General features: G+C 34.0%; 2 protein-coding genes across 6 annotated transcripts; one reads left to right on the top strand and one right to left on the bottom strand.

Annotated features, from left to right (window-relative positions):
* The first annotated feature begins 2,354 nt into the window (after positions 1-2,354).
* LOC131008645 (ultraviolet-B receptor UVR8) lies at positions 2,355-13,972 on the top strand. Of its 5 annotated transcripts, none has more exons than XM_057935596.1 (15): positions 2,355-2,857; positions 4,248-4,324; positions 5,588-5,666; positions 7,238-7,297; positions 7,924-8,025; positions 8,101-8,194; positions 9,166-9,208; positions 9,288-9,333; positions 9,436-9,482; positions 9,589-9,691; positions 11,310-11,364; positions 11,465-11,531; positions 11,704-11,740; positions 12,961-13,040; positions 13,430-13,972. In XM_057935596.1, exons 1-15 carry the CDS (start codon positions 2,548-2,550, stop codon positions 13,550-13,552), a joined length of 1,323 nt encoding a protein of 440 aa, XP_057791579.1. In that variant the 5' UTR covers positions 2,355-2,547; the 3' UTR covers positions 13,553-13,972. The 5 variants fall into 5 exon arrangements, with proteins under 5 accessions (XP_057791579.1, XP_057791581.1, XP_057791578.1 ...); XM_057935598.1 differs by having other exon boundaries at positions 2,362-2,857; positions 9,439-9,482; XM_057935595.1 differs by lacking the exon at positions 5,588-5,666 and adding an exon at positions 6,213-6,315 and having other exon boundaries at positions 2,381-2,857; positions 9,439-9,482.
* A 4,427-nt stretch (positions 13,973-18,399) lies between these two features.
* Positions 18,400-24,650, bottom strand: LOC131008644 (diacylglycerol kinase 2). Its single transcript, XM_057935593.1, has 8 exons — positions 24,392-24,650; positions 22,638-23,844; positions 20,983-21,358; positions 20,698-20,774; positions 20,455-20,574; positions 20,171-20,335; positions 19,776-19,913; positions 18,400-19,078 (listed from the first exon to the last, which is right to left on the bottom strand). The coding sequence occupies exons 2-8, from the start codon at positions 23,745-23,747 to the stop codon at positions 18,923-18,925; spliced, it is 2,142 nt and encodes a 713-aa protein (XP_057791576.1). The 5' UTR covers positions 23,748-23,844; positions 24,392-24,650; the 3' UTR covers positions 18,400-18,922.
* Positions 24,651-25,772: the final 1,122 nt, after the last annotated feature.

The raw sequence follows: 25,772 nt of genomic DNA, 5'->3' as shown, positions 1-25,772 counted from the left end.
TTTAAATAAAATAAATTGATTTTTTTCTCCTAAAAAATATTATATTTAACCATTATGCATTGAGTAATAGTTGAAACAAGTTCTTAACCAATTAAACCCTTATTTGGGAAGGACTGAAAGCAGCGTATCAACAATTTTGAAGTTAATTGAGTTATCAGAATTTATCTCCCCAATTGAAATCATGCTTCTTGTGCCTAGCTTTTTTCAAGGAAGACTTTAGGATCCCTGCACAAAGGCTTGTAAACATATGGGATGCACAAGGCTTGATTCAACAGGAAGGAAGCAGAAGTATTGATGAGATAGGAAGAAGTTATTTAAATGAGCTGATCAATCGAAGCATGATTCAAATTTAGGATGTAACTATTGATGATTGAGTAAAAAATTGTCGACTCCATGATCTTGTTCGCGAGGTTTGCTTAAGCAAATGAGAAAATAGGTCTGGAGATAGTAAAGGGGAGGGAGATTTGCTTAAGCAAATGAGAAAATAGGTCTGGAGATAGTAAAGGGGAGGGAGGGATTTCATCAGAATCATCCTATAAGCCTCGCCATCATGTTGTATTTGGCAAAAATCTTTAGACTTCCTCGTTGAATCAAAATAAGCATGTAGCTCTCTTTTCCTAATTAACGTCCACGGTGCTTATAGATATAAGCGCTCCATCTCATTATTGGAAGAACTAGACTATCAACTCTTTAAGACACTCGAGCTTGACGGTTATGAGTTTCGTAGATTGCCCAACTCTTTTCGGTTATTGATTGGATTGAAGTTCTTGAGAAAGGTTATGGAACTCCCAAGCTGGTTTGATCATCATAGAAACCTGGAGGTTCTTGACATGAAACGCTGCAGAGTATCTTTCCCAAGACTAGTTCCGTTGAAAATGGACAGGCTACATTACGCGTATATTGAACGTGGACCGACAACTTGTCTTATTGCATCAATGGATAAATGCTTAACTAGTTTTGATTCCGTGTGATGCACGATAATAGTTATTTAATTAAATTAGTAAAAAAATATATGTAATTTATATTTTTGAAGTTGGATGTCTTTTTATATTATACAATAACAATGAAATTTATATGTTTTCATAACTAAAAAGATAAAATTTATAAAAAAATTAACTTATATAAAATAAACCTCACTAATACTAAGGATTCAAATAAAAATGACTTTTTATAGTTGTATGTAAGTCAAATTTCAATGACCAATATTTCAACTAACAAAATATTTTTATCAACGATCATTATTAGCTAGTTAAAATGTCCATCAAAATATCCAAATATATTATTGAGATGTTTATGCCCCTTCTATATTATAGATATATATTAGATTAAGTTAATGAATATTCATCGACTATAATATCTTATCCATTATAGATTAGAATCAATAAATACATATACACATTTATCATATAGAATATATCATTTAACACAATAAATTATTAATTGTATATAAGTAAATCTTCTTAAATTTATTACATGTCACTATAGAAGTTTTCCTTATGGTTGAGTTGTTGTTCTCTTTTCTTACGCATGTTGCTTGCTTTTTTGTTTAGTTTAACAAGCTCCTTTCGAGTCTCGGGCCCTTAGTCTGCTCTCTTGTGCCTTCAAGGATATTTTATTTTTTCTTTTACATAAAACCTCACCTTCATCATAGAAGTTATAAGGGGTTTATTGCTGAAAAATACTCAAAGTTTGCCAATTTTCTGATTTATGTCATGGCCTTTTCTTTTTGCCAAAAAATACATAAATTTAATATTGATTCTAAATCGCCCCACCGTGGATAATATCGCTCAAATCCAATCAAAATAATCTGCTGATCAGGGGGTCTAAGTAAATCTGTAGACCAATTATAGGGTATAATAAATCAATTATGCCCAAATCCAATTTGCATAGTCCCACGACTTGCTATTTTTCATTGTGACATCATATTGGATTTAGGTGAAAATTTTTGATGCGGGACTATTTAAAATAAATCTTAAAATTGTGTATTTTCTGGCAAAAAATAAAAGTCGTGATATAAATCAGAAAATTATCAAACTTTTGGTATTTTCTGACAATAACCCCAAGTTATAACATTCAATTAAACTATTAAAATTAATTTGTTATCATGAGTTATGTAATTGTAACATTAATTATAAATTGTTTATTCAAAATTATCAAGAAGATGCTGTAAAATGTATAATGAAATTTCCACATATATTTACTAGTATAATTTTTTTTAAAGGTTAGACGCTTTCCTCCAATCATCAGGTGAAGGATCAAACTGAAAAATTTTGAATCATTATTGAGAAATGTAATTTCATTAAAAATCACCATTTTATATTTTCTTTATTTTTTTTTATTGTTTTCTTTGATGAACATTCATGTTCATTAATTCGTGTATGATATAAAGTGAAGACACGAGGGTACATGAATGTTCACTTCTACGTTGCGCAATTTCAAGCCATCAATTCGATGACACTTCTTTATACTTGTAACCACCACCGAGAAATCGCCAGTTAAACCCTGGAATTGATATGAGCCCGGTTGGTTCTCCATTATTCAGGAACAATGAGGATGTCAAGAACTCATGCTTGCATGAGAAAGATCGCATCTTTATCAAATTTGGTGAACAAGAAAGCCGGGTTAGGCTCTGGCTCAAGATTGGTCTCTGCTGAAAGTGGGAGAAGCGATGATTTTGGTGAAGTATTGAGTAAAGGGAAGAGATTCGCAGCTGTTTGGGGCAATGGAGATTTTGGGAGATTGGGATTAGGCAATTTGAAGTCGCAGTGGAGGCCTAAGCCTATTTTGCCATCCGCTTTTGGTGATCAGAGTTTGAAGGAGGTCGCTAGTGGTGGTGCTCACACACTTTTCCTCACTGGTGATGTTTCCAACTCTAAACTTTCACATCTTCTGATTTTTTTTTATTTTATGGAGAGTGACTGTGTGTGCGTCTCTCTGTTTGGGGTTCCTTTGTAAATGACTGGTGTAAGTTTAGTCAGAGCTTTTACTTTTCATGATAGATAAGATGCATGATTGATTAATTTTATGCTTACTATTAGAATTTCTCTATTCCTATCCTTTCAATAGGATATGAATCAAGTAAAATTAGATCAAATGATAGAAATTATGAAGGGTTTTGAGATATCTTAAATTCCAGTCTTAGTAAATAATGGATTAACCTATACTGTTTTTTTTTTTTTTTTTTTAATTATCTATTTAGGTTTACTTTTCATGATTTATAATATACATTACTACATGAGTGGGTATTTATATCCTCACCACAAGGATTTCTCTAATTCTACCCTTCCAATGACATATCAATCAAGCAAAGTTAGCTCAAGGTATAGAAGTTATCAAGGGTCTTGAGATATCCCAAAGTTCCAATCCATCTATATACTATTTTTATCTTTCTAAACTAATCCTCAATAGTAAATGCTCTCTTAGGCTAATCTTCAAAAGTAAACATCCCCTTAAAGATTTAGATGAAACGGAGGGCCAACTTCCAGTAACCTTTTCTTGTAAAGAGGGGAAATAAAAGGATTTTTTTGGGTAGTGCTAATTGTATCAATTGTTTTATGAGTAAATATGTCATACCTTGGCGTTCATTTGTCCTTGATCATATTGACTATGACATGAGAATCAATCTGCCTCTGCAAAATGAGAATTTCTCTTGTTCATATTTCTAAGTTATATCCATTAGGCTCAATATTTTATTAGCTCATCCAAAAAATGGTGGCTGTGTTAGTTCCTATGAAGAAATTCCTGGCTATTTTCTTATTCTCAGTTTTGGTGTTATTACTAACTTTCAAAACAGTGCTTTTGCATTGCTGTGCTACTCCTACCATTTGCTGACTTGGGAAAGTTTGAAGGAGAGACAAGGCTGACCTTATCTATGATTCTTCTGCATTATTTGACCTTTTTGAAAGACACTTCCAGTTCTGTACTTCAACATCGTATTTTATTCAGAAAGGGGAATAGTAGTTGTTGGAATGCTTGTTTTTAGTGAATTGCTATAGCTGTTTCTTTGAGAATTGCTTGCTTGTGTTCCTAGGTTGCTCAATCATACTATCTGTTGTGTTTTCTGTGGAGTAAATTAAACCAAGCCTGGTTGGTCTATTATCCATTCTTCTTACTTAACCACTGTCAAATGAAAAACTTATGTGATCTTTTTTATAGATGTAAATAAATGCTAAGATTTTTAATAATTTAGATATTGAAAATACTTTGTATTTCCTGATGCTCATAAACTACGTATCTGGATTCTGCAGAAAATGGAGATGTTTATGCTACTGGACTCAATGACTTCGGACAGCTAGGCATATCAGAGACACAAGATTATTCGACTGTATGTTTTCTCAAATTTCAACATCCATCATACTTTTCAAAGTTCAATTACTTTTTCGTTTGATTTTCCAATTACTTTTGAGTTCCCTTAGTTGCTCGTCTTTTTTGTTTTTCAGTTGTTTAAGTAAAATCTTTATTTTCCTTTACTTTTTTATGTGAATATTTGGTGGCACATGCATAATACTGGCTTTTACTGTTTATTGTTAGTTGGCATCATCATTTGTTGCACTTGAAGTTGATACTTTTGTAGCATTTTTTGTTATTTTGTTTGGCAATTATGATGGCGTATTCCTATAAATATAATGGAGTTTCCCCCACCCTCCTTCCTGTAAATAACATTTTTCTCATACAGTAGCTTGAACTTTTGACTGGCTATGGATTCTGAAACCATTTGATAGTCCACTCAAACCTACATGCATTCCACCAATCTAGGTGTTTGTTTGCGAACCTAGGAAGGAAAACCAGAAAATTTATATCGGTCAATCAATACCTAATTTACTGCAGTATGGGCAAGCTGGTAGTCTTATTAAGGTTTCTTTTAACATTCTCTTTGCTTGAATAAATTAAGCCCTGTATCCTGGCTAAACTTGCTTAGAGGTTCATTGATTGCCAAGTTTGGTTTTGTAAATTTTAAGCCGACACATTTACAAATGCTTATTGTTCTTAAAGAACTTAACACTGATGACAGATTACGAAGTAGCCATCATATGATACAGCTTCCCTTAGTCGCAACTTTAAGCACTAAATTATAGTAGTCCAAAGAATCACAGAACATTGTAAAGACTAAATTTATGATTGTAGCTAAGAGAAATAGAAGGTTTAGTTATGTCGACCCTCAATGCACTACAGTATTTATGCCTCAGATAATTGGACGAGCGTATGCAGTGCTAGTTTGTCAACATGCTTACTGTTGCAAAAGAGATATGATTTAAGCACTCGTATTGGATTATGATATTTCTACATTCAGCTCTTCTACCCATATAAATGTTTTCGAGAGACATTTGATGAAGAGAAAGTTGTGTCGTTTGTGGGGATAAAATTTGGTTTTGTTGTTATTACAAAAACAAAAATAACAGTTGATTGAATGAGTGCACAATGATGGCTTCAACTTGTTTTATTGAATATGAATTATTTTAATTTAATAAAATTAAAGTTGAATTTGGAACTTATTGCCAATAATAAAATCAGTGGGATAACTTATCGATTTATTCAAGATTAGTGCATCACATTTCATGAAAAATTGATTTCATTACCCATAATACAGGAGCCTCACAGGGTTTCCAGTATTCCTAAGAGGATTGTTAAAATTTCATCTGGATATCACCATTCAGCTGCCATTACAGGTTCAGTATTAAGTATTATACTTCCTCTTCTTCTTTGGTAACAAGAGTATTTTTTTTATCTATTATCTCCCAAAGTTTTTGACATTCTTATCTTTCACTGAGAGTTTGGGCATCCATCTTGTTTGTTTGTGGAATTTATGAGCAAGCACAGAGAGATTAGCTTTCTCCAGTTTCTGAAAGTTTTTGTGTCTGAATGATGGAAGAGCAAGCACAAAGTATTTATAATACCTTGGGTTGATCTTAAGTTATAACCTATATGTCTACTGCTTGGTCGGCTAGTTCGTTAAATCTTAATGTGCTTGAATTTCCAATATAGTTGTATCCTGGAATTTCTTCTTCATTTTTGGTCAACTGAAATTGATTTCAACCAGTGAATGTCTTTCCTACTCCTAGAATATCCTGTAATTTCTTCGTCATTTCTTCTCAAAATGTCTTGCCTACCCCTAGAATCAAGGCACGCAGTGTTTGGTGTTTGAATATCTCATTGTTGACTCCAGTTTAGGCAGCCAGATACCTAAGAATGCCAATGTGGGTTTTGTACTACAGAATAAAGAACTACTTACCACATTAAGCTCCATCACTCGTCACGCAAAGCTTTTTCTGGAGCTTGGAGCAATTTTGTCTAAGGGGTTATTTGTCAGATGTTCTGGTGAGAATTTTTTAGAGAACCTTTTTTGTTTCTGAATTCCACATTTTATTCTTAATGCATTCATCTCATCCAATTCTTTGCTTTCTACTTCAATTTTTTTTTTTTTTTGCAAAACCAATTCTGACCAAGCTATACAGGAAGTCGACTGCTTCTGAGTCCATTATCCTTTTCCTATTTCTACTCTAGAATATGTTAACACTGAACATTAGACTTTTCACTTTCTACATCATCTCGGATTATGAAACACACATCTCTTGGCTTATTTTCTTTTGGTTCTGCAGTACGGCTATGCATCATTAAATTCCTAAATAACTAAATGATTCCACATATAATGACGAGCTTCTTAAAGGTGTCTTACTGCTCCAGAATGTGGCAAGCTAATAAGTTAACCAACATTGGTTGATGACTCCAGATGTGCTTGAATTGAGAATTCGTTATCATATGGTAGTGAATGTATATTATATACCAATACATGCTTTGACTTATTTTTAGAATAATAATATAAGTGAGACAATTGGTGATCAATGGTTCTAACAGTATCAGAAATATAGTTTTCAATTATTTATTCACTTTCTGCTGTCGCAGCACAACCTGAGCTGAACTGGGTTCTGATCCTTCAAATCCTCCAATAACGGTGATTAGAATAAATGATTTATCCTGAACACTTATGGGTCAACCTGAAATTTCATGTTAAAAGGATCCTTCAATTAGCTTAATATTTTGTGATTAGTGAAGGTTACATGGAAGTGCTATTGTTGTTTTGAGCTAATGAAGTTATGTCCATAATAATCTCGTCCTCTTTTAGCTGGTTGAGGGAGCTTTCTTTTTAACAGTTAATATTTCATTTCAATGCTTTTCTGTTAGGGAAGTGGTTCAGAGCCTTTAACTTCCATATTGATTATCTTCGTTTCTCCTTTTGCAGAGGATGGTGAACTCTATTTATGGGGAAAGAATGCAAATGGTCAACTTGGCCTTGGAAAAAGTAAGTGAATTGGCTTCAGTCCTGTGATTTTGTCTTTAGTAGTTCCTATATCTATTACAGTAATTAACTTGTTAGATGTGTCACTCTTTTTCAACCTGCTGAAACAGTTAGATATAGATAATTCTTTTGGGTCCCTGGACATGGTTGACTAATCCATTTAGGCTTCAAAAGAATAAATTTGAGAATTAATTTTGTATGTTATTGTTCATCATTCATTGCAAGCAGCTACACTAATCACAAAAAGAAATGATATATAGTTCTTCCTTTATTGATTTGGACATATTATATTGGATAGTTTTTCCCACAGGAGAAAAAAGCTCTTTGTATTCTATACAGCTGATGATACAGTGATTAAACAGGAGATTACGAGAGGAAAACTAGATAATTTCAAAATTTGAAAAGATTATACTGAGTCCCTTAACCCGAAAGATTTCCACTCTGACACTCCTAATCTATTTACAAGTTTCATGCAACGTGACACTTTTCCCCATTTAACTGCAAGCTACTGTTGATTTTTATCATCCATTTGTGATTGCTAAAATTATAAAATTCATGTTCTTTTAACTATATAACTGTCAAATGAGTACTGTTTAAAATAATCACTTACCCTTTGCATGAAACTGCAGAGGCACAAAGGATTGTTCCTCTTCCCTGTAAAGTTCAATGCTTGGATGGAGTCGCAATTAGAACGATATCTTTGGGGTTTGAACACTCAATTGCTATCACAGGTTGGTGTATTCCGCAATCGAGAATCTTCCCTCATTGACTATTTACTCTCCTTGATCTTTTATATCTGTGGCCAGACAACGGTGAAGCTCTGAGTTGGGGAGGAGGAGAGTCTGGAAGGCTTGGTCATGGACATGAATCAAGCATTTTGGGGTTTCAGAAGAGCAGCAGGTTTTTTATTAACAAAATGGATTTAATCATCCAGTGCTAATTAACAAATTCCAACATCCTGTTTATCAAAATGCTAGTTACCAGGTTTTATTGTTTTCAGCAACTTCTTATATAGTTGGTATTTTGTTTCTCGAAGAGTAAGCTAAGTATAAAGTTTGTCTAGATAAATAACAGTACATAGTTTCCTTTCCTCAGTAGAACCAAAAAATCTAGTGGATAGTGCATCATATACATTTGTGGACTGTGGTTCAAGTCTTATTCTCCCTTGGATTATAGAATAATTGGGCCCTGCTCCACTATGGTTTTTGGCATAAACTCCACTATGTTACCGGATTGTGGGATGTTGGGCATGGATCTTAGGCAGATTATACTGTACCCCAGGTGTTTTCTTTGTCACTGTATTTTGTTGTTCTTGTTGATTAAAGGTGACATAAGTCCCAAATTTCTGACATTACGGTGCAGGAGGTTTGTGCTAGAAGTATTCTGTGCTAGCTCTTATATCACGTTGTTGATGTGAGGAGAGAATTGCTTTAAAGGGATGAGATGTGTAATATTCCTTTTTTTCCTTGTGATGGAATGACTAAATGAGAAATTGAGAAGCTCAATTTGTCAACATTCCTTGTAGTGCTGTATGTTAGCAAGGCTCCCTTTGAATATTAAACATCAGATTTCAATATTAGTAGGATCTTTTCAAATTGATTATGAAGCTTAAAATACCATTTGTGTAAGACAAATGATTGAAAGTTGAAACCACAATCTCTCCCTGTAAGGAAGTCAAAATCAGTTACAATTCTTATTTTTCTGCCAACATGGTCATCCTTTACTATTAGTGCAGTATGCAAATTAGTTGGAAATATTACCTTGTATGTCCGGTTTTTAATCTTTTGCTTTGTTTTCATAAACAAATATTATAACCATTTTCTTAGACTTTTTATTGATCATTTTGTTGCTGCCTCTGGTGTTGAATGCAGAGAGTATACACCACGTCTAATTAAGAGTCTTGAGGGAGTACAGGTACATTACTTGTTGCCATCTTAACCTTATCACTTGATCTTTTATCAGAATCTTGACAATGTTGGTTTTTTAATATTAGGTCAAAAGTGTTTCTGCTGGAATGCTGCACTCTGCCTGTATCTCTGGTATGATCCTTAGGCATTGATCGTAGATGTGCTCTTTTGTTGGATATAATAGCGATAGCATCCTAGCTTCCTAGCTTAAAACCCTTTGTTTGGATGTCGCAGAAGATGGCTCTGTTTATGTTTTTGGTGAAAAAGAATTAGGAAAATGGGTAAGATTTAAAATCTTCAGATTATGTAGCTGCTCTTAACTTTGCATCAGATTTATTATACTTGGTCATTTTCCATCTCATTCCCATAGTTTTTCCAAATTATCAGGGTTTTGGAAAAGCAAAGAATGTGACAACACCATCTACAATTAGCACACTCCCATTTTCTGATGAAGTCGCTTGTGGTGCTTATCACACCTGCGTAATTACAAGTAATCTTTTATCTGATTATATCTTCTTATTAACAGAACATGTACAGATAAAAACTTTCTAGTTGGGCATTTGAGAAGTTTTTACTTCTATGGAAATTGATTTTAGACCAAATATATTGCTACCTCTATGATTTATTCTCAGAAGTATTATTTGCATCGAGTTAGGTCAATCTGCCATTGGTCATTGAAGCAGAATCAGGGCATAACTCTAAACTAGGCTTGTGCATAAATAGAAGAACCACCAGCTTTGGAAGTATAGCAGAATTTGATTAACTTACTTACAATTCCTAATACTTCACCGACTTAACTTTTTATAGACCATTCCACTTTTACTGTCACAAACCATATCACCCATAAAAAACACCCTCTTTTGGTAAACGGCCTACTGATCTCATTCCTTCCACTCTCAATAATTGCTCTAAGTACCCAGAGTACTAGACCTCTGCGCCTAATGCTAACAGGGAATGTGACTTTCATCACTATTTTGTCATGCACCAGGGAAGTAGGGTGAGGAATGAATTTAGACTCATATTCCTTTTTTGGCATTTCTAGTTTCTGTGATAGTAGCTACTTCTATCATCCTCGGAATCAAAATATACTTTAGCATGTCAACTTGAACCTCGGAACCTTTAATGTGTCTTCAATCCCATATTGTATACCTGGCATGTCTTGTCATTAACTTCTTTGAAGCATGTGAGAACAGAAGAAACATTTTATGATTATGGTCCTGTAGGAGCAGAGCAGCTTACTATCTAGTGATATAATAGAGAATGCACGCTTCCTATTTGATAGGGTCGAGGGTTTATAAGAGTAGTGAACACGGAAACAAGTGATGCATTTGAACTGGTCGGAAATTGAACATAAAGAACAAAAAAACAAAGGATCAGGTCAAACCTGCCCAGCTATTCTGCCGAAAGAAAATAAAACACCGGCAGGCTAAACTGCGCCAAGCTCTGATCAGGAACCCAAGCAGAAAGTTTGCTGATAACTTTCATTTCAATAATAAAATTCTCCCTAGCCTACTACGGTGCTACTCCACTTAAATAACAAACAGATTGGACTCTAAACAATTGAACATAAATGTAAACTAACTAGGGCTCCAGTATCAAAAGCCCCATCCCTTTATTTTAACCCTGGAAAAAACTGTATGTGACACTATACGCTACCTATCTGTGTGGATTATGCTATATTTGTACTCAGAATTAAAATCTAGGTTCCCTGTTTGATTTAGTAGCTTTTATGTGTCTTGTTAGTTCTGCTACTTACATATCCATGTTGCCTTCAACTTAACTTGATGCCTTTCTATTCCTGCTCTATGATAGGCCAAACAGAATTGATCTTCATTGGTGGATTTTAAGTTTTACTCTTTATTTGGAATTGCCATTTACTCTTCATTTGGAGTATAAGGAAGGTGCTTAATAGTTTCCTATTCCATCAAGTTTTACTTAAAGAATAGTCCATCTCTTTATTTATTTATTTATCTTCTTTTATGTCCTACATGTGTCATTTAATTTGTTGAACAAAGAATCCTCTGGTTTGATCTTTTAATCCACATTAAGCATGTTACTGGTCCGTTCTCCGTCAACTAATTTATGTTTATGATTCTTTTATCACAAAGATGGCGGGGAACTGTACTCATGGGGATCCAACGAGAATGGCTGTCTAGGCATTGGGTATATTTCTTCACAAAAGTGTTTTTGCAGGAACTACTAGTTTAGTTTCATTCTCTCTGCAAACCCATAGTACATCATTAAATTGACCTATTATTTTCAGGTGCACAAATGTCAGTTATTCACCTGAAAGAGTCCAAGGTTCGCTGTTGACTCAACCAGTTATCAAGGTTAGCAATGACTTATGTATAGTCGATACATATGCACTTGATTCTTCTAGAAATGAAAGATAAATAGCAAAAATATGTGTATATATGGTCACATATGAGAGGCCTCTTTAGTGATGAGTTTTTTTTCTTTAATTGATTATGTATTTTTCAATATATTTTTTTTCATAAACAGGTGTCCTGTGGTTGGAAGCACACAGCAGCAGTTTCTGGTAAACGATTTCTGACTAGTACCGTGCTTTTTCATTGTATGCCTTTTCATTTGCAAATTGCAATCTATGTATGGCTTTTAATCTCCTTCTATATAAAGATTCATTTTGATAATATATAGATCCTAGACTAGACGAGCTATAGTGCATGTGAAACTAGTTGAAAGAAATTTAGAACTACTATTTCATTTCACAAGCATTTGAAATCTTGGCGTTTGAATCTATAACTATTACTTTTGGATCTCATGTTATTCTTTGTAGTTAGCTCTAGGATTGTGTCAGCAAAAGTTGCCATCATGGTTCAATAACTTTAGGGAACGTTTACTTTGCATGATCGAGTATTTTATCCTCTCGAGTAGGATTTCTCCAATCTCACCCTTTTAATGGGATATGAATCAAGCAAAATTAGCTTGAATTATAAAAATAATCAAGGGCTTTGAGATATTCCAAAGTTTCAATCCATCTAAGTAAACAAGGGATTAGTCTTACTAATTTTATGGGGCGTTTACTTTGCATGATTGAGTATTTTTATCCTCAAGAATTTCCCCAATTCCACCCTTTTAATGGGATATGAATCAAGCAAAATTAGCTTAACTTATAGAAATAATCAAGGGCCTTGGGATATCCCAAAGTTTCAATCCATCAAAGTAAACAGTGGATTAACCTTACTATTTTTATCTATCAAGACTAATCCTTCAAAGTAAACGCCCCCTTACACTATATATTATATTATGAAACCTATGGGGAATTGATAAATATTTGTATGTACTTTACCTTCATTTCAGTTACAAATATTTGTACTTAGAACAAAAACTGAAACGAAAACAAAACCTGAACAGTAAGACAAGATACTAAGTAGATTAATTTATTCTCCATTGCTCTTTGAAAATAAATATGGTTGGTTGGTTTTGGAACCTGGTGGTGGCGTTGGGCAAACGATTGTTGCCCGTTCATTTGCTTCCCTTTCTCTTTATAATTCTTAATGTATTCAATTTATTTTTAAGACATTCATAATTTAGCATGTCTTTAATCTCCAGTTGTTTCTTATGGAAACAATGAGGTTGAGTTATTTCACATTTTGCTGTTTGATCGACTTCCATGTCACCTGCCCCGCTATGGGTTCATGTATTCTTGAATATGTGGCCTGCAAAGTAAAGTCAAACATGGTTGTGCTGGTTGCATATTTTTCGTATCCATCTATCCAATATGTTGCTGAAAAACAGGAGGCCACGGTTACACTTGGGGCTGGGGTGGTTCAAACGGAACTTTTCAAGATGATGGGCATTCACCAGGAGGACAGTTGGTAAGTTTTTTTCCCTTTTTTGTGATGATTTTTTTGTTCTTTGTCAGTCTATGTTTTTGCTATCCATCTTGAAACTAGATTGATTCTATTCTTTTACTTTATGTATACTCGCCTATCGAGTATGATGCAATGTTTTCCGCCCTACCCGGGGAAAATTATACGTTGTAGAGAACATGTGAAAAGAGTGGAATATATGTTTTCCACCCTTTTCCTTCACCCTTTTCCTGGCAAATGATGGTTTCATTTGAGAAATACTTAATAACTTCAGTTAAAACATATTTGTCTTCTTGTTGTGCCTCTCATTTCTGCTTTCATCTTATTCCCTTCTTCCGGCATTGTATTACTTCCATCTGCTATCTGTCTTTAACCAAATTAAACTACTTTTGTAGGGTCAAGGTGATGACATTGACTACGTCGAACCAATGCTGCTCGACTTTCATAAGAGCGTTAAAGCTTTAGAAGTATCTTGCGGATTCAATCACACTGCTGGCATCTTTGAATTATCAAACTAAGGACCTGCGCGTCATTTCATAGAACGCGTCGTCCCTTGCTTATCATCACAAGATTTTGAGGGGAGATTTCGTTGTTGTGATATCTGCTCAAGTAGAGTCATGGATGAAGCAGAATATACACGGTTCAGGTCAGTCGCCACGGTTTCCCATTAATTTAGTTAAAATCGGATTATTCGACTTCAAATATCACTTACGTGTCTATAAATTTGAAAAATAAAGAGAAATAAAAAGTAAATGTGAAAGATTTGTGATCGTACCAATCTGGTTCTGTTTATGAGTTTTATCTGTATAAGGCCATGTTGTACTTTAATGTATATTAAGAGTTGTACCATTATTTGTGTTTGCATTCTTGTCGGATATATTGTAAACAACAAAATTATCGTCTTCCCCAACGCTTTGAAATATTTCTTTTTCGGTCAAGCATAATTGAAACATTTCTACAATGGTCTGTCCTATTTTATTGAGTAACTAGCACATGCCCACTCGTGCGATGCACGGTCAGTATCGAAACTGAACGATATTTTAAATAAATAAATATACATATTAAATATATATAATTTAGATATAAATAAATGTAAATATAAATCTAAATAAAATATTAAAATTATCTACTATATAATTTCAATAAAAAACATGAATTCGAAAATATATAAATTTTCAATTTTGTATTTTCAATTACCAATTAATTGATTTTCATTGATAATGTGTATAAATATATAAATTCACCATCAAAAGTAAGTATAAATGAAAATGAGTATCATTATACATCATATAATATTTTAAGATGTTCAAAACTATTTGTTTGCATATAATTTAATAGTATATTTTTGGATTGCATATATATTTATCATATTTATGTGGTCATTTTGTTTAAATACAAATTCTAAAATAAAGTTCCTATACAACATCCTAAGAATTGATTTTGCGAAAAAACAGGTTTCATTTTCATAATAAAAATGGTAAATTTATTAAGTTTAATTTTATAATATTGAATAATGATGTTGCATTATTTTAGTTGGGGTTTCGATTTTAATAAGAAAATATTTATTTGAAAAATGATTTCATCAGTGACTCATAAATGCATACATGCCATGTAAAGGCCGAACATAGGGGCCTATTTAAATGAAAAATAAAAATAATGAGAATGATTTTATTTTTTTTTGCTATGGAATTCGGACAATGAGGGTTAGAGAAGTGATGTTTATAGATGGTGTAAATTATGAATTTTGTTTATAAAATCGTGGAGTAATTGATTCAATCATGGGAGTTAATTTTTTAAATTGATGTAGTGGTGTAGTTAAATGAATGTCTAGGTGCTAAAATACATAAAATAATTGTTAAACCTGTTTAATTGATGCAGTTGTGAAAATCCAATCGTGGGTGTTAAAAAATAATATTTATTCAAATTTTTTTGAGGATGTCAATGCAAATCGCGGGTGCTGATTTTTTTTTTTTTAATTTGATAAAATCGTGGGTTCTAAAATCTGCAAAATGACAGCTATGAAAGAACGTCTAGAATTACATTAGTTTACAAATTTGAAAATTTGAAAATTTTAAAATTGGAGAGAGCAGTTGGCGGCAAAAAATAGCCGTTAAAGTGCTCTTTTATATAATATATAGATTTGGGAATTAAAATTCTTTTAAGTCAAAAAGACGTCGTAAGGCACATTAGATAAAACGACGTTGTGGAATAAATTGTGACATGTGGATAAAAAAATTACATGTAGAATTGAGCGTCACTTATATTTTGATTGGAGATTGTTTCCGTGGGAAAATTTCAAATGATTTTTCAATTTATGGATTTTCAGGCAAAATTTATAAGTCGTGAAAAAATAACCAAAATCTGTGAAGTATATGGTTTTATGGTAATTACTTTTAATATATATAAATGATACTTTTGAATGTGATTGAGAAAGACCTGTACAAAAATAAATAAATGATAATAATAATAATAATAATATTTTTATAAAAATTATTACTAAATCGGGCGAACTCGTTGAACCAGCCTTGAAATTGCATAGGCGCTTGAAATTGCAAAATGCTGCAGTTGGGTTTCGAATCCCCAACCTCCGCCACGCCCAATGATCAGTTGATATAAAATCTACTCTCTCCGTCCCTTAAATAACTTCTTATATTTTCTTTTTGGACGTCTTTCAAATAACTTTATATTCATATTCATTTTGAGATATTACCTCATAACTAATAATACTTCATTTATTTTTACTTTTAAACCATGGGTAATTTTAAACACAGCCCCCAATTTTCTCACTATAGCCCCTTATTTAAAAAAATAATAAAAATAATTATAAATATACTATTATACCCTTATAGCCCTATTTAAAATTTATAATAAATCAATAATTTTCTAAAGATTAATTTGAAAGAAGAATAATACGTACAATCTCTTAACAGATAAGTCACATATAACCCTAATAACTCCATCAGTATAGCCCCAATTCAAAATTTTAATTAAAGACGGAAGAAGAAAAAAAACGCAGGAGGAAAAAAAGCAGGAAGAAGAAGAAACGCTGCAACAGGGTGGGATATTCCTTTTTCAGATCGCATCAATGACTTTAAAGCACTATTACCAATAGAGTCAAACTCTGAAAGTGAAAAGATCATAAACTTAGATGATCCATAATATGTATATATTTTTTCGAGTGTGTTGTTTCTCCTGCGAAACCAACTTTCATATTTTTATCAGCAAATGATTTTGTTTTCTTATACAATTCTGAAAGAATATTAATCAGTTAATTTGTGGGCACTAGGCAGGTGTCTATGTAGACTGACATTCCTTTTTGTTCCTTCGAAAAATCTTAGCAATTATTTGTCACGACACATAATGAATATTTGTTTTATTCAATTGAATTTACCAACTTGCAGAGGTGCACCTTATTTTGCATTCAAGAAATTGTATCTAAGTTTGTTTCAAATTGATGGATAAATAAAAGAACTTACTTCTTTACTGGTGCGATCATCTATATCTATTTATATAGTTTCAACTCACAAAAAGAAAAAAAGTCTATTTATATAGTTGCATTTAGGTGTCATCATATATCTATATGTACAAAACCATATTCAAGCAAACCATCTTTGGAATGAGAACTGGATTCTGGACTTACATTATCTGCACTTTCCTGCATGCATGATGCAAATCTCAGAGAAACTTAAAGCCTTCTAGAAAAATGCAACTCCAAGAATGTAATTTCTAGGTAAATTCTTCATTACTGAGGTAATCAAACTTTTCAACAAATTGGTGTCCTAGGCCTGAAATTTGGACTATATCACCCACTGAATCTTAATAATGCAGCTAGCCAAAGTCAAATAATCTTCACCTATTGCATCGAACATAAGGACTGCGATTTAGTCATCAACTAGCACATATTTGTACTCTCTCTTCTAAAATATCTGTTTGGTTAGAAAAGGTATTGAAGACATATATCTGAAGAAACTTTTGAACCCGGACAGGGTTTTTCACTTTCACATTGGCGAATTACAACTAGATCACTAGCAAAAAAGATAAACAGAACCAAAAAGCCAACTATCAAAGCCACATAGCAACAATCAATAAAAATACAATCTTTACTCATATTTGCTTTCTCTGAGCTCCTGAATATCCTCCTTAGTCAATGGCTCCCCAAGAACTCCTATCTGGAGCTCACATGCTTTGGCCCAGAACCGGAAAGATATGGTCCGAGCGCCTATACTGGCTTCACGCCCTTTTATGAGGCGACGACAGCTTAAACGAATCGAACTCCGGCAGCTTCTTCTTGCTGGGAGGCAGCGGCCTCTGCCCCAGACTCGGCTTCGCCATCGTTTCTAATTATTTTCCTTGCATTTTTATTCAATTTTCCTTGTGGGATTTCTTTGAAAGGTGATTGTGATGGAATCCCGGCATCAAATAAGCAGCTATTTTCATCTGGGCTTTTTGTCAAGCACTTGGTGGACTTCTTCTACGCGATCTTTTCTTCACTAGAAATAGGAGCTTTTGCTTCGTCTACGGCGCCGTTTTTCTTGAAATCCGATGTGTGTGAAAGATTTAAGCTTTTTGTCAAGAGAGGAGTGAGGTTTTGAAAGCGGGTTTGGAGATGTGAAGGGAGGCCGTCCTCGTTGAAACCGGGGCAGTTGACGGCGGCGACCTGCTCGAGAACGGTGGCGTCCATCACCTGAGATAAGAGCTCCTCCACCGCCTTGTCATCGTCGCTATTTGTGAAGAAATCAGCCATTGTTGGAGGAATCGAGAATGAAGAGCGAATTTCGGCAGTTGCCGGTGGGGCTAGGGGCGGACCTGCAGTGGGAGAAAAGTATTCGTCTCCTTCTCCATTATCATGTTCTTAAATTTTTAGTTGAGGCTATAATAATAAGTTTTAGAAATATTTGAGTGGGGGTTATAGAAAGTTTGAGGTTGTACGCAGTGTTCTTTGAAAATCAATTTTGAAAATTTATTAATATTGTAAATTATTAAATGGGGCTATGAGGGTATATTAGTACAATCATAATTATTTTTATTATTTTATAAAACAAGAGGCTATAGTGAAAAAATTGGGGACTGTGTTTAAAATTACCCTTAAACCATTCTCAATATTAATTATAACATTTTTTCACCATTTTCAATACTAATTATAACACTTTTCATCCACTATCAATACACTTAACAATTTTTTCTTAAAACTCATGACTTCTTCTACTAAAAGGTATTTGGGAGAGGAATTGAGTATCTCTTTTGTATCTATACTTTGACGGAGCACATGATGAGGTAGAACTCATGGGAGACTACCTCCAAACAATTTTGCAATAAATTTTGAATATTAACCGCCCTTTCTTGGTATGTAAAGCCGCAATCGAAATTGTAAAAAACTAGGAAAAGTATAACTTTAAAATTAATATAGTTGTATACAAGTAGGAATATATAGGTCTTACTCAAGTCCAAATTTAAGAAACCCAAAGGGGAGGCTACCTACCTAACTCATTGCCTGCCCCTACAAATTCTGCAACTGCAAAAAACTATGTTTGAAATATAAGATGTAAGCTGGTGAAAGCGCTCACTTTGTACACTATCATAATACTCTAGGTACTTCTAAATACATTTTAAGAAGAAACAACATTACTTCGACCTATCACAAGTAAACAAAACAGCTCCTAGAAAAATGGTTAACCTCGAATAAAATTTCTATATTACATGCTCCTTGGTAGCTCGAACTATAGTTTGTCAAAGAATTAGAAGATATCGACAAGCATTTTCTTCACCAATTAAGAGGAATCAACATGGCGGATGCAAAATTATGTGCAGGAGCAGCTATATGGATGGTTAGCATACTTGTCGACGGTGTCGATGGCAAAACTGTGAAGGATTGATCAGCAAGAGAAAGATCAAGAGAGCTGGAGGGCAATCTCTTGCAGAAGTAACTTCTTCTGCGACGCATTGATAACTCCCTTACATTCTGCATCCACCAACACCTCCGTCATTATAGCAGCAGCATGGCCTCTAGGTCCATCCACCCCAGATGCTCTTCGAAGCATAAACACCTAATCACCAAGGAGTTTTGAGTTTTTCATTTCAAAGCAAAATAAAACTAGGTATTCACAAAGTTTTCTGCGTTTGATGCGTGGAAGTTTGGAACCCGTACAGACCATAAAGCACAACTCAAATTTCAGTTGAAGCTTGCGAGGTACAAATATCCACTCTTAACATGTAGGAAAGAAAAGCCTAAGAAACATTATTAATGTATTTTCTTGTTAAGACATTTAACATTCTATGAATGGTATAATATGATTCCAAAGGCAACACAGTTGACCTCTCTATACTTAAAATGACAACAGAAGAGAGCAGCTGATGGCAAATGTTGAAAAAGTGACAATTGAAAGCAAATAGTCCAAAGGTAACTTCAGTTCTTATGACACTAAGTAACTATTAGTAGATAAATGTAACCTTTCTTCACCGAGGATTTAAGAAAATGAGGAACGAACTCTTACACTTGGACCATCTACATCTGGCCCTTTACAATAAAAGCTACTTAGATAGTACCGAATTCCAAATATGCTGGATATATCTAGATCGTAGTGATTGATATGAATAGCATATTTCTTGCTCCATGTCTATAGACCATATCAATATGCAGATGGAGTTGATGAATATATGCAGGAATTCATAATGTCCACATTTTGCACACAAGAAACAGATAAATGAGCATCAATTAGTACTCAAACAAAACCGATTAAATACCTGCCCATGATGTGTTATTTCTAAGCATCCAGGTTGCTGAATAAAAGGTTCCCCATCAATTTGTACAGGAAAAGGACTGGACACATGTAACCTTACAACTTTCCCTTGAGCTAGCCTAGTTGCCTGTGAAAGTCCAACCTGCAAGAACAAATTAACTGTTAGTTTATCTTATGTACTATATATCACACATTCAACAAAAAATTCATGAATGCAATTTCTTATTGCATGGACCAGTGAACTTATCTAGCTTTGTTATACAAGGGCAAGAAAATTAATGTGTTGTCAGAAAGGTAAATCTCAGTCCATGCTTCAAAAGTTGGTAAGGGAACATATAAACCCTCATTGATATCAGACCATATGTAATAGACTCATGAGATGAAGTAAAAAATTCAAACCTGGAGTTTGCCCAGGTGCCATGATCCAGTAACACAGACAACTTCAAGCATTTTGTCATGCATGTACTGGTGATTGAAATTGTCATCGTATTCATAATCATTTTGCCAAAGGTCAACTCCGCCCATATAGCTACCAATGTTCAGCACAATTAAACCCTCAGCATCCTGAAGGGGCAAAAACAAACATAAGAATATTATTAAACACATAACAGAAAGGGCTAAAAAGCATAAGAAATATATTAAACACAAGAGAATAGGAATTTGATAAAAAAGACATGGCTTACTTTCGGTATCTCAATATCTTTCTCATCAACTTCAAGCCAGACTTGCCATGGCAAATCCGCGCAAGCTCTGTCCATCATATCCCTAGCACCTTCTTTGGCATACCTAAGTTTATTTAAAAACTGTTCCAAAACTCATATCAGCCATGTTTGAGAAACTTAATTCAAGAAGGTCAGAAAAAAGTTGTCAGTGCTGCAGTGCACAATTAACAAAATACAAGTAGGTAAGGGTTACAAACTCTATACCTGACTGTAAAACTTTGCTGGGTTTTCTTCCCTATCTGTGTGAAACTCATATGCAACCTTTGCATCACATCCAATACCTATAGATTAAAAACCATGAAATCAGTCTAGAGGACAGACAAAAAGTCAAGAAAAAACAAAACATTTGATAACTTAAAAAGAATCTGTATCCAGCAAAGATACAAGTCAAACAATTTAATCTTTCGCATCTGTAGTAACTTTAAGGAAATGGTGACAGTTCTTTCTCAAACCAAAAGAAGTACACGAATGAAAAGAATTGCACATTACCTAAGTAGTTCATCATGAACTTTGATTTTACTTTACTTAGTTCACCACTAGCCTTTTCTTCTGTTATGTTGACTTTCCAGCGATCAAGCATTGTTACTGCCGCATTTTCAACGTCGGTCAAGAAAGTGCTCAAGGCACCTTGTCCTTCGACAACAGAAAAACCCCCACCCCAATGCAGGACCCTTGACAAATCATTTCCAGTTCCTAAAGGAAGAACTGCAACCGGTGGAGGTGACTCATAATTGTACCTTTCTATTGCATCAAGGACCCAAGCAACCGTCCCATCACCACCACAAACCAAAACCCTAAAGTATTGCAAACTGCCGAACAGCTCTAAGCCAGCCTCTGGACCTTGAGAGGAACTGAGTTCAACTACCTGGAAAAGAACCACCAATTATAAGCCAAGAACCAACTACATCGGAGTGAACTTGGAAATAGTGACAGAGGCACAAATTTTAACTTTCAATACATAAACTCTATAACTCTATACATAACTCTTAATATATAATTAGTAACAGTTTTGATATAGTCAATATTAACATTAAGAGATCAGTAACTGAATACAATTACATTATAACAACTCTATTTCGGTTTTCATATCTTGATATCATTGTATAACAGCTCAAAAAACTAATACCTAGAAAGATGAATTTGCTTGTTAGAATTTATCCTCTTTGATAACGCATCCTAAACTTTGCTAACCTATGCCTACAAAAATTTAAAGTTCCAAGAGAGGCAGCACATCCTTGGCCTTGGGCATACTCATTCTTGTTAAGAAAGCAGCAAATACAAAGATGACTAAACGAATGTTATGGTTAAGTTAGAGTGAAGTTCACTAAGTTAAGAAAGCATGGCTCAAATCAGGACCTTAACAACAAAGACAGTCAAAGCAAGGTTAGCACTCTGGTCAAGAAAAGGAAACTATCAACCGATGGTGCTAAAACTAGTATACCTTTCTAATAGGAAGGCAAATATTATTAGAACAATAAGCCAGTTTGTAAACAATCCAAATGACGAGCATTGCATATGGCGTTTACTTCTACTAATTGTCCTCTTATTTGAAGTAATCTTGTGACATGGTCTACTATTGAGAGAAGTATCTCTCAGGTAGAAAACTTAAGGCTAGAACTCATGAAATTCACAAGAAAGTTAACTTTACAGAATTTAATGGAACTGAGAATTCCATTTGAAAGTGCTGCTGAGATGCACAATAACCAAGCCACTGTAACTCTGTAAGTATTGCAGACACCAAGCATGTGGAGATAATATTTTCGTTAATAGGTTGACAAGCAACTAGCAAAATAAGTGAAAAACTAGATGGTCTATTAGTGGTGTTATCAAATTATAGCTGATATTCAACAGGCACTTTAAGGAATCAAGTTCGATGATCTGAAATTCAAGCTCAATTTAATCAATCTATACAAGCTAGCTTAAATGAGGGTTTTGAAACTTATGAGATACTGAAATTTTTAGCTCATTTGCTTCTTACTTAGGAGTTCCCTTTGCAATATTTGATTATGTGTTCTAATTCAGTACTCTTATGGAAATACTTCAAAATACATGATGCCAAACTTAACATTCTTCATAACTAAAACAGAACATGAAAAAAAAGGAGACCATGAGAATGATAAGTTATTGCAATCTGAAACTTCTACCTGTACAGGGTTTAATAGCATGTTCAACCTCCTGTGCAGAAGAGGCCCATTTCGTGCTCCACTTTTGGCATTAATGAAGACCAGAAGAGGCCTCGCATCTGAAGGTAAATCCAGAATAGTATACTTCTTTAATCTGTCAGAAGCATTAATTGATTTCTTCTTATTGGCTGATGCATTCAGAGTGCTTTTCTTACTAAGAGCTTTGCCAGTGTTCAAAGAATGATCATTGTCATCCTCACTGCTAGAATTATGAAATCCAACAAGACCCTTAAGGAGAGTAAGAACTGCTCTTTGGGCAGTAGGATTTTCTGGTTGCTTACCACTAGTGCACCGATTACTTCCATGTTTGTTCCGATGCCTCTTTCTTCTGGCCTGTCCACGAACTGTAGAATCAATGATTTCTTCCGTAATGGAGCTTAACATCTCACTTTCGACACCTTTGACACAGAGGGGAGAAAGAATGATTCTTCTATGAGCACCTAGATCACAAACATCACCACATTCCTCTGACATTTTTACTTGGCACTTAACATGTATAATCCGTTGACACCATAAGCAATACCAAGCTGGAGATGCATCAATAAAAGGGATGCCACAAGGTTCGTCACAGTAAAAACAAAAAGCTGACATCTCAGGATTGTCGTCAAGATTAAACCATCTTTCTGACCAGTGGTGCTGAACTTGACCATAACCAGCTTGAGCAACACATTTACAATCTTTTGCTGCAAACTGAGAACAATGAAAATGAGATGCCACACCACAGACACGGCACCTATGTATTGGCGATCGTGACATAGATTTTGCTCCTATATTCTGAGGGTAGACAAGAGAAGTTAGGCAGACACAGCATGTGGATGGAAGGCCACCAGAAGAAACATCTTCCATCCATGTATGATGCGATAAGGGAACTTTAAGCTTCTTCCATGCTTGCTTTTTTGCCCTGGAAGCCGCTTTAAGCCAATTAAGGGACATCGATCTCTGCCATTTCAGGAAGGCATAAACAATAGCAAAAAGTCCAAAAGATCCTGTAATCAGCCATCCGAAGATATATCCAGAATCCAGACTTGAACTAGCAAGGAACCGAAGGAGAGGGATGCTCAGTTCGTTCATTGTGAATGCTACTTCACCATTCTTCTCAATTCCAAAGGGAATTCCACAGTTTCTGTAGAAAAATAAATTCTACAGAAAAGAACCTGACCTGCAGAAACTATGGAAACACAAAGCAAATGATACATCAAAACCAACACCCGCAAAAAGTTGGACTGAAATAGTACCAAACGACAAGTCAAACCATATGCCAGTAAACAAAATGAGGCAACCATTATTTCCAGGAACCAAACAAGTAGCAAATAATATATATTTAGTCAATTTTCAGTAAATAAAAAATTAATGAGATGCATAAACATGACTTTTACTTTAAATCTGCAGTTAAAGAGCGATTAAAAAGAGCTGTTGCGTGCTTTATACATCTTCCAAGAGTTGGTCTATGAAACTCAATACTAGGCAAGCTATTCAAAAAATGAATTAAAAACAAAAATCTTAAAGGCAAAAAAAAATCTAATAATTCAAACCCAAAATTGAATACAATCAAGACCACATTCTCGCATAAATTCACCAAAATGCACGGCACCTATCTCTAAATCTAGCGCAAACGATAATTTCGTATAGTTACTCGCAGATCATCGAAACGCAAAAGAAAATGAAGAAAGACAAAAAATCGCATATCAGCAACGAGGGAGAGAGAGAGAGATTACCTGAATAGAAGGAATCGGAGGGAGAGGGAGACGGAAAAGGGAAATCGAAATAAAGATTTACGGCGGTGGGGGGATCTTGGACGATATTAAGAATGAATAAAGTAGGATGGAGAGGAGAGGAGGGAAGATTCATGAGGAAGGAAGCTGTCGCTTTGAGTATTGAGGAGAGAGAGAGTACGTGGCGGGACTTTCCTACGCAAAAAACACGGCGGGCCTTCGCTAATTCCTCCCCATAACTGTTATCTGTCTTGGCCTTGTATGCCATTTCAAATTCCTCATATGCCCTTACTTATTATATCAGGTCAAAGATTAGTCTTAAAAATAAAAATCATAAAATTAATCTCTTATTTAAATTAATTTTATTGAAATTTTGAGATATCTCAAAATTCTTAAGTTTATTATTTAAATTTATTTTATTTGATTTGATTCTTATCTCATTGAAAATATGAGAATAGATCAATTTTATTTTTAAAAATAAAAATACTCAATTTTATATCTTATCAATTATACAAGTTAAAATATTCAAAATTTGAATATTTGATTCGAACCAATTTAAAATCGGATTCAAAATTTTTGGTTTCGATTGGAATGAGATTGAATTTTGTCCAAATTTTCAAATTGTTTGGATTGAATTGATATATATAAACATTTTAAGTGTTAATTTTTTTTATATATATAAATTAACAGTATTAAATAAATAAATTTAAAGGCCCCGTCACAGGGAACTCGAACCCAAAATTTTTGACCTTAGGCATTAACCCCTTACCGCTTGGCCAACACACGCACACTTTTAAGTGTTAAATCTTGTTTCAACATGTATATTCTAATGTGATAAAATAATAAAAAGAATGTTTTCCATTTTTTTGGTTTAGATTGGATTTGATTATAAAATTTTCAGATTTTTGAATAATTCGATTGAATCATCTTTATTCAAAATTTAGATTTTCGGATCGATCCGAATTAGACAAAAAAATAAATAAAAATCTAATTGAAATCCGAATACTCACCTTTATATACAATCACAACGCTTGATGCGAATTAGATAAATTTATAGATTCTTGTGTAACAACCTGGTGGAATTCTAACATAAGACTTTTAAATCTTAGGAATTGACACTCCATCACTAGGTCATATCAGTGGAACTTCCTTTCTTTTGCTAGGCTGTGAACCTTAATGAATAGTCCCCATATCATGTTTCTTTTCGTTGCATTTTATTTTGAAAATATCAGTGAATATAAATACACAAGTTTTAAATATTTTTTGGTTTCGTATATCATTTTTATTTTTTGAATTTATTTAGGCGAACTTTATGTTGTTTGCTTTTTTCCTGTACCCCAAAAATAAAATATCAATCAAAACGATATTTTCTATTCAAACCGAT

The sequence above is a fragment of the Salvia miltiorrhiza genome, chromosome 2 (assembly GCF_028751815.1).
Source record: "Salvia miltiorrhiza cultivar Shanhuang (shh) chromosome 2, IMPLAD_Smil_shh, whole genome shotgun sequence".
NCBI lineage: Eukaryota > Viridiplantae > Streptophyta > Magnoliopsida > Lamiales > Lamiaceae > Salvia > Salvia miltiorrhiza.
Note: the sequence above shows the minus strand (reverse complement) of the source record. Positions and strands in the feature narration are given on the sequence as shown.